At 33.6% G+C, this 18,857-nt stretch overlaps 1 protein-coding gene across 1 annotated transcript in view; it reads left to right on the top strand.

The window, feature by feature from the left end:
- Positions 1-18,857, top strand: part of LOC148282075 (solute carrier family 41 member 1) — a 52,121-nt gene that overhangs the window by 15,228 nt on the left and 18,036 nt on the right. Inside the window, exons 2-4 of the mRNA XM_088225657.1 lie at positions 2,429-2,533; positions 2,974-3,040; positions 13,620-13,732. Coding sequence (XP_088081783.1) covers positions 2,429-2,533; positions 2,974-3,040; positions 13,620-13,732 — 285 coding nt within the window. The remainder of the gene's footprint in view (positions 1-2,428; positions 2,534-2,973; positions 3,041-13,619; positions 13,733-18,857) is intronic.

Here is an 18,857-nt window from a genome sequence, read left to right as displayed (position 1 = left end):
CCGACCCATTGCACCATCGATCCACAAACAATAGTAATGATAGCTTAAATGGCGGTACACTAGAAGATGACTTTCACGATGATTCAGAACGACGTGAGAGACACGGAGAAAATTCTTGCAAATGGTTCATCATCATAATGATGTCGTTACTCCGAGGAAAAGTTTGTAACAAGCATAATATTATTGTAGATTTGTTTGATCATAATTGTCTTATAGTTTTTATAGCTCTACAAAAACTTGACCGTTGTTGGGGTCGATTGCTTTACAATCTCCAGACGTCACGTCACTGCGTCTTGTAAAGAATTATAACTCCTTTGGTTAAATGCTGCTCTCCTAGTTCAAGTCTTTAAAGATCTGGGCTGTTTTTGAGGACTGAGGACTAAGTGCTTAAACAAATTAAGCTAAATCGGTATCCAAGCCTAGGAGGTTCTCAAGGACTAAACCATTAACTTTAGTGGTAGGCGAGCGCTCTCACACCCTTAGGTTTGCCCAGTAGTCTCTTGAAAACTAATATAAAGGCAGTTGTACAACAACGATATTGACTGCATTTTGTCTGCCAAAAGCTCCTATTTGATTAAAATTAAAATAAACAATCTATTGGTAGACAGTTAAGAAATAAATATTTTTCAAAGGAAAAAATATGCATTCGGTTATTTCTCAATTTGATTTCTTTTAATAGACAATTTAAGATTTCAATTGTAACTAATGACAAAGTTTTGGAAGGACTAGTACGACAAAAAATGATATGACCAACTTCATTTATGCAGAAAAAATAAGCAAAAAGAAAGCCAAAAACACTATAGTGTTTGATTGGCATAAATTGAATTTTTGATTCATTAAAAAACGGAGGTAAAGAAGCAGAATTCTTTAAAAGTGTTGCCTTGAAGAATGCTGACTTAATAATGTTATAATTTATATCGTAAAATTGTCGTGTTTTGACACAATATATAGATTCATTAATCTTTTAAAACAGTAGTTGATTTTATAAACTGAACTAAATTTGCATTGTTCAAATCTTTGCTGTACAAGCTATCAAGTTTTCTGTAACCCTCCAAAATTTCCACCTATCACTTTTACCCATATCCACTATCCTATTTTATCATTGTCTTATTTTATTTATATTTCATATTGTTATTGTGTTTACTTGTATATAATTTCTTTAACAAATGTTTCCGGGTATAATGTAACCCCATCCTTGCACCATGGATAAAAGTTTTGACAGTTTGTGCTCAAAATTCATAAACACAAATAGTATATTTTAAGGGATATTTTAGTGGTAGCCAAATTGTCAACATCATTTTTTCACTCTTATTATTTTTTAATACATTTTTGAGAAACTTCGCCGTGCAATTAAATGCTCTTATTTTTACCGCGTGTTAGAAAACATTTTTTCACGTCCAATTATCTGTAGCACTGAATTTCCTCATTGTGAGTCTAAAATATCGGATACTAGAACCCTTGACGCGCATTTTCAACTCGATGCTTTTTCTCAGTTAAACATCCAGTCGTGGTATTCTGAATCTTCTCTACCCCCTAGCGAGTGGTTAATTTGGTGATTTTTTTTTAAATTTGACGACACTTTGCTTCATATAATGCCAAACAGGTGATTAAACGTAAAATGATAAAAAAATTGTTAAAAAACCGGAAAAAAACGAATGCAGTTTGGTCAATTCAACCTCATTAAGTGTATTGGGTAATGTTTAAGGTTGTAATAATGTCTTAATCGTCATGTTTGATTTCACGTGTTCGTATTTATTTGACGTTTCATAATCAGTGTGGCCATAAATTAAGCAAAATTTAGGTGCATGCAATAAATGAAAATCCCCAAATTAATCACTCTCTAGGAGATAGAGATGATTCAGAATACCACCCCTGAAACAGAAAATCGAATGGTGATAAGTATTCCTCGCAGTATAGTAATTGACGCGTTCACCCACCACGCTTAAGGTCCTAGGTTCGATTCCTAGCAGGTGGACGTGAAATATTGCATTTAAATGTGGTTGGTAACTTCAATATTTTATTTTTCCTGGACTGAAACTTTCCTTTCATGAAACATAAATTATCAGGAAACACTACTTCTTTACAGTATGTGTTGATATGGTACTTTTGCAGTGCCCTATGCAAAAATGGGTGCGGATATTTTAAAAAAAATTAAAATAAATATTTACTAATGATTTACCCAAATATTGAATTTTGAGGGCTATTTTCAACGAGTTGTAAATAACTCACTATTAGAAAATGGAATCAAGTTGGGATTGAGTGGGGTTCGAACCACAGACCTTTGGTCCGTGATTCCAAGACACGAGCCACAGGACCACAACTCGATTTTAATATATAAATGACAATGATGTAAATTTATGTCTTGATAATGACTTGAATGAATTTTGAAATAGTTGAGATCCTAATGTATGTCCTTTGTGATACCCAGGGAAGAGAAGAACAATGGTGGAGCACCCTGATGCAAGTTGCTGTTCCTTTCTTCGTAGCCGGAATCGGAACAATAGGGGCTGGCCTTGTGCTTGGTCATGTTCAAGTAAGTCCCACTTCAGTAATTACATTATTCTCTTCCTTAATCTCCCCTCCTTTCCTTTTTCCTCTTTTTTCCTTTTTCCCATTGAGTGAGTTTTGAGTTTTGATTTATGGTAATTTAAAAACAAATACGTTTATTTATATTTTTATATATCTTTAGCTTTTTAATATTTTTTTCTATTGAATATGTTCTGTAACTTGAATTATTAAAAAAAAAACTTTTATTTTATTGGTTGGTTGGAAGAAATTGCCATTTGGCAATAAGCCCGCCAATGTACAAATAACATTATGTACAAAAAGTTAAATAAAAAAAATATTTTGTGTTGTTTTGACCGACTTCATTTCAAGTAGACGAGATGTACCGAATATGGAATAGCTTCAGAATAAGTCTCTTTACCAATAATATATATAATCATTAACATTATTTATTTATTTATTTTTCAGACGTGGGCAGTGTTTGTAGAGGTGGCGTCCATTTTTGTACTTGTGCCATCATTATCAGGCCTAAAAGGTAAGAAACACCCGTTACTTTCATATTAATAATTATACAAGGGTATCCATATATTTATTTGACACTTTATATAAGACAAGCCGACCCGACAGACGTTGTCCTTCCCGAACGTTGGCTTGCCTGCTATTAGCTTGGAAAAAGGCTTTTCATTGATAAGTAGGTATCTAGGTACTTGTTTGTGATTAAATTCCAAAACTAAAAATTGTTAATATTCAAATATTGAATTTGAGTAGGTACCTAGGTACTTGATTATGGTTGAGTTCCAAAACATAAAATAAATATTTTTCGTTAAGAGATTCATTTGACTGAATTTATTTATTTTAACGAAACAAACAGCCGACAATGATATATTAACATAAAAAAATACAGTTTAAAGACAGACCAGCGAGTTTCTAAATATAAATTAAACATATTATTGATTATTAAATCTAATATGTAAAAAAGCAGTAAAGAGCATGAATATTTTGTTCATCGATCTACCGGGGCTACATTCGAGGAGAATGCATTTACAAAAAAATTGAAACATGTTGTTTTTTGTGTAAAAAAAGTTTGTTTTTTAATGTTTACAAACAGCATTTGTTTTTTGTGGATCTCAATCAGATTCTTTTCTTAAATTCCTTAATTTCTACCCATTTATTTATTTTTACTGGATTTTTGTAATAGTAAAATAATATTAAATTCAATACATTTTTTAAAATCGTATTCTTACATTAGTACACCCCTTTGTTGGTGAGAAGATCGGAATTTGACGTTTGCAAAAGGAATGCCATATTTGAAAATAAATATTGATTTTATGTTTTGGAATTCAACCATAAACAAGTACCTAGGTTCCTACTTAAATTAAATATTTGAATGTCAACAATTTTTAGTTTTGGAATTTAACCACAAACAATTATCTAGGTACCTACTCATCAATGAAAAGTCTTTTTCCAAGGCAAGCCGACGTTCGGGCAGGACAACGTCTGTCGGGTCAGCTAGTATTTTATATTACAAAAAGCACTTGTGCCGTAAGATAAATAAATATTTTTATTTACTTATTTGAAGACAGTTTATTACACATTTTTTTTTATTTATTTATTGGGGATATCAACAGTAATACATGTAACAAAAATACAACAAATAAAATATACAGAGAATAAAACCAATGACAGATATCCACAGAAATACATTAAATACATGTACAATACATACTAGTGTGTTTGTGTGAGTGTAAGTGAGTGAGAGGGTGGGTGAGTGGGTGTTATATTGGAATGAGGGTGGACATGTGTGTAAATATTGCACAAGTGTCAAGTGTCGAAAATATAAATATATTTAAAATATTAAGAATTAGAGATAAAATAAAATAAAATAAGACTTTATTATTAAAACTAAGTATAAGACAAAAAGGTATGTTTTAAGACGCGCATTTTAAATGTTATTTTTTTACAATCAAATGGATCAATAAGGGGAAAGTTCAAATTATATTCTCTAACAAAACGTATAAGTGGAGAGTTCTGGGCATAGTTCGTACGAACTGCTGGCACATGAAATAGAGAGCTCGACGTGTGACGGGTGCGGTAGCCGGGGACATATAATGATAACTCCGACAAAAGAGCCGGACTATCAAGGCGTCCACTAAGTATGTCAATTTGAAACATAAGTCGTAACTCCACGGGACTAAATGTTCTGTGTTCTGTGGAACGAGCAATTAGTTGACAAAGACACATGAGTATATCATCACAAATATTTAATAGAATCAGAAACATCAATAATAATGACAATATATTTTTTTAAAAAAACAAATATATGGCACATCAATATATTTTATTTTCGTACTTGTGATTTACCCAAATATTTAATTTTGAGGGCCATTTTCAACGAGTTGTAACTAACTCACTAATAGAAAATGGAATCAAGTTGGGGTAGAGTGGGATTCGAACCACAGACATTTGGTCCGTGAGTCCGAGACACTAGCCACAGGACCACAACTCGATTACGATATGGTAAACAGTAAACTCAAACATTCGGGAAATCATCAAGGAGTTTCTCACTCAAACCCCTCCCACTAAGGAAAATCCTGTCCTTAACTCCTCTCTTGAAAATAGTTTTTGTCCTTGAGAGCTCAATACGCTTTTCCAAAATATTGAACAGTCTCGGTGCGATAAAAGAGAGATGTCTCTGAGCAAATGCATGAATTCTCCTTATTGGCGAGTGTGCACTGATTTAAATTAATATAAATAAAGAAGGGACGTCTCTAATAACTGTTGTGTCCTTTTAAAGTATAGAAATACTGCTAGGATCTTAAAAAAACAGGATGCAATCACATTTCATGTGTAATTAGCAAATAAATGTGTATGTAACAAATGCATTACTTAAATATTTAATTATTTTTCCATCTGTCAGATTGTCGAAGAAACAAAATAAACATTTCGTTAGTGTTGCCAGGGTAGTATTTTTTGTACCCTACTTTGCTCCTCTAATGAGAGAACTAATGAAAATTGGATCTCGGATTAAACAACTCCATCGTGGACATTTGACAGACATTATCTTTAAAACGTCAAATATTATTTAACATGATATAAAAATATCAGTTTTATGTCAAGTTTAAAGTTCATTAATTCAATTACTCTTATTAAATGACCCTTTACTTATCAATCAATATTTCCGCGCGCACAATAATATTTTAGAGAAATTTACAGATTGGTTTTATTTTACCTTACATTTGTGTTATGATTATATGTTTTCCCATCGTGCAACATAACGCGGCGACTTCGCGAACGCGTGCGGTGAATGTGAGGCATAGTGGGGGAATTATTGGACACAGTCCGATGTATTCAAATATGATTCTACGCTCCTTCTGGACTATTCTTAATAATAATCAATTAATGTTGAATTTGTTCAAAATAACAATGTGTTTACATCCATTTCTCATTCGAGTCCGCTCAAGATAGGAAGATACCGTCTTTTAGGCACAAGGTCCGCTATACAAATATCAAACCGAAGTACCTTCGATAACAAAATATTGTCAATTACAATATTGATAAACATAAGTGGATGATGTTATGCAAAAAGGCGTCAAGCCCCACCAGCGTCTAACTGAGACATTTCATGTTTAACATCGGGCGCATTTAAAAAAAAAGACGATCAATTATTTAACTTGGCTGTTAAGTTTAATATAAATTAATTAAGTATTTAATACAACAAAAAGGTGAATTGAAGACGGTGAAGAAAAGGTATTTTATTATAAAAATTTACCGAAAAAGTGGGTTCACACATTTTTACAGAGCACCTCTAAAAAATGTAAAAATGGTTTAAACGATTTTCATCATCATCATCTCCTTTCCACACCCAATGGTGCATAGGGCACTGCATTGGTACACCAATCGCAGCGTATCTTGATCAGTGAGTTGGACTTCTTATTGCGGAATATGTGACCAAAGTATGAGGCTTTTCTTCTTTGGACAGTGATCAGTAACTCCACTACTACTACTGACATCACGCCATTTCCCCGTAGGGGTAAGCAGAGAGAATGGACCGCCACAAACGTATATCCTGGCATACATTCCTAGCTTTTTTCACATTCAAATATCTTGTCATACCTATATGCCTTCTGTTCTGTCTGCTTTTGACATGACCAGACTTAAGATTTTGGTTTATCTGATCATGCCACGTCTTTCTTGGTCGTCCTCGTCTCACGCTACCGTTTATTTTCGCCATATTTACTTGTTTCACCATTCTCTCCACATGACCAAACCGTCTCAGAGACCCTTTCTTAATCCTTTCAATTATACTTGACTCAGATTTACACTCTCGCCTTATTTCATCATTCGTAACCCTGTCATACATTGATTTCCCACATATTCGTCTAAGAGATCGCATTTAAACCGCGTTCTCTCAGCTTTCATCCTTCCTCTGCCAGTTCCATGTTTCACTCCCAAACATAAGCTATGGGACTAAAACTTCATTGTGCACTGCCAGTTTGGCTTCGATCGACATATTTTTATTGGCAATTACTGTGCTTAGTGCTCCGTTCATTCTGTTGCCCGCATTCACTCTCCTTTCAACATATTTTTCTACTCTTTCATCTCTTGAAAACATGCTTCCCAAATACACAAATCCTTCTACTTGTTCGAGATATTCATTGTTTACATTTATTATGCAGTCAGTAACCTCACTCCCCCTTTCGAATACCATCACTTTTGACTTACTTTCGTTCATCGCCAATTCGCTCTCCAGGCATACGTCATACATTCTAGAGACCATATGTTGCAAATCATCCTTGCTGCTTGCTGCTTGCTAACAGAACTGCATCATCAGCATACAACAATCAGCAACTCTCTTTCTTAATTTATGGTGCCATAAACCGCTTCTTTGGATACACGATCAGTCCACGATAAACAAACAGACACGTAATTTCTATTTTATAATATAGATGTTTACAATCATTTTGGGTCAATAAATTCTTTGAAATGTGTAATTTACTTGATATTTCAAATGAAAACATACTATTGACATTATTATTTATGTTTGTTGGTTTGCGAATCAATATTGTACCTGTACATTTTTCAGTCGATCGATAATAATTATTCTCTTCGAAATCTAATTAATAAATAGGCGGTGTGTTTTTTCTTTTATTTATCTATTTATTGATTTGTTTTTTGCATGCGTTTTGACATTTTTTTCGCCAGTCTATTTTTCAATGGGCCAGAAAATATTGTTTTTGGTAATGAGTCCGCTAAAGTGCATGCACTTTGAAATTTAAATAAGTAAAATAAGCGTCGAAAATGTTCACAGTGTTCACTGTGTTTAGTATCTCTTTCCAAACAGGCTGTGCCAGGCAAGCCAGAATTTCAAGAGGTACCTTATTGTAGAATCATATGCAGTTTGAGGCAAAAGAATTATTGATTTTTTGCTTTCTAGTGGTAGGCACAACTAGTATATCCTAATTTCTAGTGTTGAACCTATGGAAATCTCTGTTTCTTCTAAAATCTAAAATATTTTTTATGTACGTACGTACATTAAGTTTTCATAGATATATTGGCATGTGACTGTCAATACATAGATTTGTTTAAACATATCTCTAAGCGATTCTCGGAGGCTCATATTGCAAATTGCTTCAACAGCTCTCTTCTGCAGCACTAAAACAGAATCAACATCTGCAGCACCTCCCCACAGCAGTATACCGTAAGACATAACGCTGTGAAAGTAACTGAAGTATACCAATCTAGCTGTTTCTACATTAGTAAGATGTCGAATCTTTAACAGCGTAGACTGCAGAACTAAGTCCCCATTGAAGCTGAATGCGAATGAGTTTACGAAACGAATTAGTTACAGAATAAGACCACAGCTCTAATGTCGCAAAGGCGACTAGTGTGGCGAAATGGTAAAGTGTCAACTAAACCAAAGTGCGTGTGTGTGCACGCGAAACACACGAAGCTATTGCGAACGATTCACTGTAACCCGTGATCTATTATTACCCATACTCCCCTACATTTTTTTTGGACCCAGTTATACATACTGTTGTCATGATGATTCAGCGCTAGATTATATTTGGAAAGGATCTATACCATTTGGGTATTCATTTGCAAATGCATGAATTCTCCTATTGGCGAGTGTGCATTGTAGTTTGTTTTAGATACATTTACATTGAAGAGTTTATCAAATCGGGTAACCTGGCCCGGAACTCGCAAGTTAATTAGCTGTAACAGTTGGGCACAGTCAAATATTGAATTTAATATTTTAAATAAAAATAACAAATCATTTCGTTTTCTTCTGTTTTATAATGTTTTTACATCAAAATATTTATTTAAGTATGAATAATTACTATGTTCAACTGGAATACCTAATTTAAAATTAAAGAAACGTTAAAATTTATGTTGGACTCTTTCGATATAACCGAGTTGCATTCAATTTGGCTACGTACTACAGCAACATATAAAATTTTCATTACATGGACCGAGTCGAAATCTCTGTTCGTTCGTAACAGAAATCCCAGAGTGTTCATGCTTTTATTTGTTATGTTCTGTATACGTTTGATGGTTTAATTTTTCATCGAAAATAATAGATGTCATTTTGGTCACTCGCTCCAAATTTATAGAATTAATATTTGAAAGCAATTGGGTTCTTATTTCGGCAAAAAGTCAAAACTTTGCATTCATTTGTCAAAATTGAGTTCCTTTCACACCAAAATGTAAAAAAAAAAATAAAATAAAAATTACTGCACATATAAATAGTGTAGTGAGAGATTTTTTTGAAAAATATATGTTAATCAAAAAACCTAATACTTTATATAATTGGTACACATATTAGTTATATTTTTGTGTATTTCATTGCTTTCAGACTTTTTATTGATAAGTAGATACCTAGGTACTTGTTAGTGATTAAATTCCAAAACTAAAAATTGTCAATATTAAAAAACTTATTGAATTTAAGTAGGTACTTGTTTACGGTTGAATTCCAAAACATAAAACAAGTATTTTTTCAAATATGGCATTCTTTTTGCAAACGTCAAACTCCGGTCGTCTCGCCAACAAAGGGGTGTACTTATATAGGAATACGATTTTTTTAAATGTATTGAATTTAATATTATTTTAGTGCTACCAAAAATCCAATAAAGAGAAATAAACGGGTGGAAATTATAAGGAATTTAAGAAAAGTATCCAAAAAAACAAATGCTGTTTGTAAACATTAAAAAACAAACTTTTTTTATACCCAAAAAAACATCATTCCATTCTTTTGCAAATGCATTCTCCTCGAATGCAACCCTGGGAGATCGATGAATAAAACATTTATGCTCCCAACTTATTTTGTTCGATTGAAGATTTTAATATCTACAAACACGCACAGCGCAAAGATCTATATTTCTCTGAATACCGCACGTAAATCGGTTGAGCGGTTTAGAAGGAGTACGGTGACATCACACGTACAGAGGAATTATATATATAAAGATTATTGATGTTTAAGTAACATGTATTCTTGGCACATATATATATACTTTATATTTGTATAAAAACGAATATTATTTTTTTTACATTTGATTAACTAGGCATTAATAATTAAAAAGTTTTAGTTTTTCTTTTTGTATTATTGTTTTATTAGTATAGGAATGCTTATGTTCTAAAGATAAAAAATCTCTATCTTAGAACAGGCTGAGCCATGTTAGATGGAGACTATCATAAACAGAGAACACTCCGTTTTTATTTTACATTAATTAGTTTTAAATAGATTCCCTGTTATTAAGTACGTATACTATTTTTTTGCAATTAATTAATAAATTATTTTTTTTTAAAAACATTTAAACAATTTAAGTTAGATTGCAGAGTTGCGCAATGACCTATGTTTGTTACCTCTATTGCAAACGATTCACTGTAACCCGTGATCCATTATTACCCATGCTCCCCTACATTTTTTTTGGACCCACTTATACAGACTGTTGTCATAATGATTCAGTGCCAGATTATATCAGAACAGAATAAGTTATTTATTGACTGACAGTTCGCTGCATACGCCAACAGCTGACATTATTATTCCACTTCGAGGAAATTGGTTATGACGAATACACATATTGTTAAAAAGAAAACAAAACATATGTGTCCTCAAACTTAATATTTAATAATTGTTGTGATACAGCCAACTTTTGGAAATCTGGCGTTTTTACATTTTTAATTTATAATTTATTTTACTCCATATCTATATCAATTTCCTATCATAGAGCATTACTAATCAAAATAATATAAATATTTACTAATCATAATAAACTATGCAAGATAACAATTATTTGTACATGTTTATACGGCTAAAACACTCTGCCTGCTCTCAGGTAAAAACCCTGAATAAGGCAATCGAGTGGAGATAAGTTCGCCTCGTCGTGTAGTGGTTGACGCATTCGCCTAGCATTCTCGATGTCCAGTTGCTTAATCACAATGGCCGCACTTGCTGGTAATAACCGATGCGATAAAAAAATGACACCGCGATTGTTTACCGTTTTAGCAATCCCAATGGAACATTGATTAAATTATTTTATTTTTAAAAGAAATTTATTTATAAACCCTTACGGATTACATTCATTTAACACCATATTTTTTTTTTTTTAAATTCATATCATATTATTAATGATAATATTTTTAACATGTTTTATAAAGGTTGTCTTGAGTCTTTTGTTTAGTTATATCTGGTAGTTTAAAGTACAATTTCTGTTCCAGTAGCTCAATCACAATAATAATAACTATCGACTTGCTTATAACATGCTAAGCATTTGAGCGATCATAATGAACAAGCTTAAGTTATCGCAGTCATAAGTCAACACGTGAGTAATCTCTAAGTCAACGCTTGTGTCGGTTGGTTTTTTGTTTTTCTCGTAAATAAATACAGTTCATTGACGAAAACTCGGAATTTACTATAAAAAATAATACAATATATTGCATTTCCAAAATAGTAAGGAGTGTTTAATACAAATATGTGAAAATTAAATTACAATTACTATGGGGACTGTTTTTTTTGACATTTGTCTTGCCAACCGCCGCCGCCGGCTAAATTTAATAAAAAGCATGATAAATAATAAATATAGCAATCTTGGAATATTTTTCATATTTAAACCGGCGAAATTCAAATATGTGATTGCGCAGCAGGATTATACGTCGCAAAACGTATATATTTTGACATTTAATATTAGGTGTTCACGGATGTTGCATTGTGGCTAGTGTTGCGGACTCACGGATAAGAGGTCCGAAGTTTGAAACCCACTCTACCCCAACTTGATTTCTATTTTCTAATATTGAGTTATTTACAACTCGTTGAAAATGGCTACCAAAATTGAAGCATCTAGATAAATTATAAGAACGCTAATATTTATTTTTATTGAAAAAAAAACAAAAGATTATTTTAATTATTTATCACTTCTAATTGAATTCGTTTGATTGATTTTACAGCAAGAGATAAATAGATCACTTTTATAAAATATGTTTTAATTCGTATTAATTATTTTTATTAATCTATAGTGACGATCCAAATTAATTGTATCTAACATCCTCTAAAAGAGACTGATAAAGAATTCCGTAATTACTGATTTTTCCAGATTAAAAATCATTACATTTTCCATAAAAAACATACAATTGGTTTTAAATAATACAACAGAGATGAAGAGCTTTTAAAAATCTTTCACAAACATCAACAGATGAAAGAACTGGAGGAATATGTATGTTCAAATATGGGCAGAATGGTGAATGTTACACAGTGTGTCAAGTGGTCACTTAAACCTACCTTTCAAAACGTTAAGATACATATATACCTCGCTCATTGAATCCATTATATCTTACGGAGTGCGTGTCTGGGCCTGGGGTCTCACCTTCCAGTCTCACCTGGGTAAAATTTATGATATTCAGGTGAGACTGTTGAGGGGGGTTGTACCGGATAGCATAATCCGTGAGGCGAAACATATGGGCGAAGGTGTATATTATATTTTTAAATTCTGTAATGTCCTGCCGGTAAAATAACGTTGTGACTACAAATTGATTGTAGATCACTTTGTTGATCCGGAATATAAAAAAAGAGTTTCCCACACTCACAACACTAGATTAAAAACTAAGGGCTCCCTGTTTGTTCCCCGAATTACAAATTACTTCGGAGAGGGAACATTAAATTGCGTTGTTCCAAGGTTGTTCAATGATCTCCCTTTGTTTTAAAATCTTCTCCTTATATTGCTTTTTTAAATATTATCTATACCTGTTATTCTTTCTTTTTTCTCTGCTGCATTGACATGTTTTTATACTTTTACCTTTACCTTTACTTTTACCTGAAACAAAAAAACAACAAGAAGTTTAAAAATTCAAAAATTGTTTTCTGGCGTTGCCAAGTATGTGAAATAATTCAGTCAGATGAATCTCTTCACAACAATAAAGGTTTCAGCTCTTTAACTTCACTAAAATCAACAGATGGAAGAATTGAAGAAATATGGATGTTCAAACATAGGCAAAATGGTGAATGTTACACAGTGTGTAAAGTGGCCACTTTATAATATGAAAACTTCGCTGGTCCATTAGATTTAAGTCTAACTGTGTAAAATATAAAACTTTGTAACTGTACTGTATGTTTCCTAAATAAAAGAAAATAAATAAAATAATCCATCATTAACATGAAAGATCTTCAAATGAAAAAAAAAGAACTGAAGAAATATCTTTTAGATACTTTATAGTGCCTGTTTATTAAAAAAATTGTAAAATATAAATAAAATAAATGTAATATAAACCTGTCATAATAAAAAAATAAAAAAATGTGTCCCACCGAAAAGTCTTAAGACTTAGTGGGTAACAAATTCTTTTATGTATTTTTTAATTATTAAATAAACGCTGCTCTGCAGCACTGAAACTGAAACCAGCCAATGTCAGGTCATAAGGCCTATAGATGCCTAAACTTCTATATTACCTTCTCGCAAATGTCCTTCGTCTCTGTTGTAATATGTAAAACGAACTCCCTCTCGAAACACGAGTTTTCACTCTATTAGAGACATAAAAACGTCATTATAATTTATGTATGTACCGACCATTTTGTGATTTTATACTTATTTTGAAAAATTTAAAATCCTTTATTTTTAAATCGTTCGCAGGTAACCTGGACATGTGTCTAGCGTCTCGACTGTCAACGCAGGCCAACCTCGGCAACATGAACAGCTCCAAGGAGGTGTTGACCATGGTCATCGGAAACATCTCATTAGTGCAGGTAAGATTACAAATCTCTACTTATAAAGCTCAAATACGTATAGCAGAGTATTTTTTGCGCATTTGCTAACTTACACCACAAGCGGTAAAATCAGCGTCGTAGCTAGGGTCACGGACGCCCCCGGCAAGATTTGAATGTTGCGCCCTCCGATACTTATTTTCTAGGAAGAGGAAGGGAAACGAAGGCTGTGGGTCTGCAAAGTGCGCGCCCCTGGCAGCCGCTTACCCGGCCAACCCCTAGCTACAACGCTGGGTAAAAACTTCGTAATTTTAAGACTATCGTGTTTTTTTTAGGCACATTTTAGGATATTTGAGGGTATAAACACTTTGAGCACCGCCCAAACACACATAGAATTAACCCTTTGCCCGGCCCATTTTTGTGAAGTTTCATGCTTTGTGAAGGGTTTCTTAAAAGTGTTGTAATTATGAAATTACTGGATCAAATCAATTGAAACATCTTATATTTATTTAAAACAATTTAATAAGTCACTTTTGCATGATAGTTTTGCCAACATTGGCCTTGATGGAGAGCCACATTGCGCATTGCAATATTCGCCCACATACAGGTCTCCCTCCTTTTTTGGTGCTTTGTATCCCGGATCTGTGAAAACACGTGATTATAATAACCACGCGTTGTGTCCCGGTCCCGTGTTTTTGCATAGTTTACCAGCCCGCTTACCGCTTAAGACACGATATACGAGTGTGTTCAGAAAATAGCGGGAATTTTTAATTTGGCGGGTTCGGAGAATCTGACTGTCAAATTTATTATATTGGCATACCTGCCTCTGAAGTATGCTAACATTTTCAGCTGTATGCATTGTTTACTTTGTCTTCCATATAATCCTAACCACCCTTCATTTTTTTATCCCTTCTTTTTCCTGAACCCTCTTCTTGTCTCCTTCCAAACTCATTACCTGATCCTACATTGCTCATCAAATAATATTAATTTAGCTAAATACAGAGCTAATTTGATAGCAGTATTTATGATTTTTTCAGTAATTGCAAAATACTGTTTTCATTGTAAAGTAGTAATTTAAATAAGTCCTTGCTTTGATATTCCAAAATAAATAATTATTGGTGCGTACATGTAAAATATATATTAAAAAACCAATTTTTTTCTACAAGTAATTCAAATAGATCAAGTCAAAGAAGGAATAGTGTGTTAGAAATACCACATTGTAAAACGAGGCTCGCACGGAGACATGCATATTTTATAGGCCCAAAAATTTTTTATTCTTTTTTTACTGATAATATTTCATTGATTACAAACTTTCAAAATTTTTCTTCTTCTTTAAAAAAACATGGCTACTCTGAAAACCGTGAAACTTTCTGATTGTCACAACAACATAACGCTATAATTTATTAGCTTTTTGCAAACAAGTGGTCACATAAACCCTCGGCGTCGCAAAGTAATTTATTTTGATTAAAACTATTTTTTATTTATTTTTCATACGTTTTCGAGAAACTTCACAGTACAATTAAAATCTTAAAATTTTGTTTCGTGAAAACATTTTTGCATCCAATTTCTTGTAACCCTGAGTTTTCTCGTTATTGACCTGTTTTTCAAATGATTAAAATATTTTTATTTATGACATCATTATTAATGTTTTATTTAAGATTAGAATAATCTTATCAAGATTCATCAAAATATGTAATTTTCCTTCATCCAAATCATTAATCATTATTACGCTACCTACATTAAAGCCAATCAAACCCATGTGACCACTTCCTGATCAAGTCATGTATAAAGTATGTTTTTTTTATCTAGCGCATCATGTAAGCTCGTATGTGTTTTTTTTTTAAAGAATTTTATTAAAAAATATTTAAATAGTTCCTACAATCAATCGTTCAACTTCAGTCAGAAAAAAAAACAGAGTTCCGGACACGCGAGAGTAGAAAATCCTAGCCAGGACCCCGGTATCAATAAGCTAAATGCTGGCCCTTTATAAAACAGAGTTTCGCTTTTGCGTCTAGCTTTAGCGATACCGGGGAAGATATAGAGTAGGATTGTATAGGAAAACTTATTTATTAAATTATTTCAATGTATGGTGTAATATTCATTATATTTAAATGTGTTACGTGCGTCGCGGTCATAGGCGAATGGCCCATGCGGGCGTTGCGCTCCACTTTTTACGAACGCTACGGCCGACACGGGACTTGGAGTGGTGGGGGCAGTACAACCCCCCCTCCACCGGTTCGCTCGGCACGGCGTCTTGGCGCGACCCTTTATAATGCGGAGTTTGGAAACAATACATCAGTTGAGCTCTAGTCTCTGAACAGAGGAGAACGTTTTTTATTTCCGTCTTTCCGCTCTCCATTTTTCGCCCCGTTCTGCCTTTGCCTCTTTGCACGACTTGGACCGGCCAAAAAGTCCTTTTCAGGGCTATTGGGGTTGAATAGGGAAATACCACGATTTTTTACAATGTTAAAGAAAGAAGGGTCTATGAAATACAGACGAGAAAAAAAATATTTTTTTTACTACTCATTAGTAGCGTAAAAAAATACGATTTTTAACTACCGCAAGAACGGTCATTGCATCGGCCACGCCCCTGATACGTCACGATTCATGTTAATTTTGAACTCTGCAACTATTTAAAATTTTATACAATCGATTGACCAAAATTTGGCAAGATCGAGGCATCTCGAAGGAAACTAAAATGTTCATAGAGCGTACGCTTGTGTTCCCAATATTCTTATATGGCGCAGAAACGTGGACAGTTAAAACACGAGAGCAGGAGAGAATATATGTCTTCGAGATGTGGTGTTGGCGTCGAATGATGAGAACACCATGGACAGCCAGAAGAACAAATGTCTCCCCACTGGAGGAACTCAGCGTAAAAGTTCGCTTATCGGCTGTTTGCTGCCAACGTATTCCGCAGTTCTTCGGACACATGGCTCGACGCGACCCAGAAAATCTGGAGAAAATAACAATCACGGGCAGTGTGGCAAGACAAAGAGGCAGAGCCGCAGCTCGATGGATCGACCAGGTGAAAACCACGTCACGGGCGACCCTATATGGAGCTGTGGAGAGGGCGCAGAGCCGTGAAGGGTGGAGACGCTTTGCCAATGGAATGGCTGGAGAGAGTACCAATATTCACGACCCTCAGAACTGAGGAACGACAGAGAAAAAAAAGATAAATAATTTAAAAAACAATCCTCGCTATACGTTTCTATCCTAGGCGTGGAAGTTACCATAAAATAAATGTATTTTACGATCCAGCGAGTTTATCTCGTAGGCAGACATATGTAATTAATTCATGTATTGACGCACGCCATCATCAAAGGATTAAGGAAAATAAATAAAATTTGTGAACAGACTTTAGACGTCGGAGAATGTTATCTCGTATACTTTCTGTAATCGTAACTCCGACCATTATTCTTTTTAAATGTTAATGTTTACAGAGTACTTAATACGGCACTCTCGCAAGTCGGGAATAACGTTAAAAGCGAATGTTTACGAGTCTAATGCTATAACTATCGACGTATTCAAAACATGTTTTTATTTTTCTAATAAAATAAAACGTTTGATTCATTTTTTCATACCATTAAGAAATATACTAAGGATTAAAGAACTAAAACAATTGTATTATGGATTGGTAAATTCAATACTGACGTATGGTCTGATTGGCTGGGGAAGCTGCACTAAAACGACTATGGCTTCAGCAGCTATAGCTCAAAAATCAGTGTTAAGAGTTACAAAAATACCATACCGATACCCGAGTGATTCGCTCTTCAAAGAATTTCAAGTGCTGGATATTCGTCAACAGTATATATTGAGGTCAGTAGCGGTCACACATCTCAACAGGGAAAAATACGCAAGGGTTTGTCATGTTCATAATACCAGACACTCCAATAAGGGTCTGATTCTACAGAGAGGAGTTAATACTTTTTTGGCTCAAAGGCAGCAATATTATTTAGGCCCGAGGGTATATAACCTTATCCGAGATTCGTGGAAATGTGGTGAGATTGCCAGGCTGAGGAAGGTGTTGACTGCATTTTTAATCCCTATTGGTCGGAGGGAGTCAGAGAAATTGTTGTCCGATGTAGAAGGACGTAAGCTGGTTTCTTGATTTACTAGTAATGACTAAGTCTTAAGACTTAGGATATAGAAATTTTGGTATTATTTATGTTTTCTCTGGATATTCATTGTTTACTTTTAAGACTGAAAAAGCACACATTATGATAAAACTGTAATTACTTTTTAATATTATTATAAAATACATAATTATTAGCCTTTGAACGGGGAAGCTATCCCTAGTTAGGCAGTTTAGATGAACCAACAGCAAAAATAAAAAATCTGTATGTTTACTTTTACTACTTAATTAATTTGTTGTATAAATAATTACTTGTAAATTGCTGTAATAAATATGTAAAAAAAAAAAGCATAATTTTCGGGTTTAAAAATGAGCACATCCAAAACGGCCCGCAGTGGACCTCGCGTCATTTTGACGTCACGCGTTATGCTGCCGACAGCGCTTCCAAAAAACATTGCGTACAAGTTTAGCGTCAAAACGTCATACGTGCCGTTTGTCCCACAGGGCGCATAACGTCTCGTTTTCGGGTAATGAAAAATATGCATATTTTTAACCTTTATTAAAAATTTATCCGGCGTCGCGTCGCACGGAAAAAATATTAACAGAGTTAGCATAATATGTTTTACTGATTTGATTTTAAAAATAATATGTAACGTGCAAAGGTTCTACTGTCGCATTATTATCATCATAGGGCACTGCATTGTCAAATCAAATGCGGCGTGATTACAATGGAAGTTATCTTCATTTGTCCATAAAATCATATTGAATTATATTTTTAAAAAGTAGAACATTCATATTTGAAAAATAAATTGAAGAGCTGAAGAAATATGGATGATTAACATAGGCAGTGTAGAACGGTGAATGTAACACAGTGTGTAAAGTAGAGGTGTTAGGTTAGAGGAAAAAAAATACTAGCTGAAACATTTACATTAACTGTTAACGAAAAACTAGTCAGGATATTATTACACGTATTTGTTTATAAATTTGTATAAACCACTTAATTTTTTTTATTACACTTCGACCGGTCTCGAGGTTACTACCTCATCATCAGGAATTTAACTAACTTATAATTACACGCGTTGCTATTTATAC

Source organism: Micrasema longulum, unplaced genomic scaffold, assembly GCF_059751315.1.
Source record: "Micrasema longulum isolate JH-2025_06_02 unplaced genomic scaffold, ASM5975131v1 h1tg000378l, whole genome shotgun sequence".
NCBI lineage: Eukaryota > Metazoa > Arthropoda > Insecta > Trichoptera > Brachycentridae > Micrasema > Micrasema longulum.
This window is presented reverse-complemented; position numbering and strand designations above follow the sequence as displayed.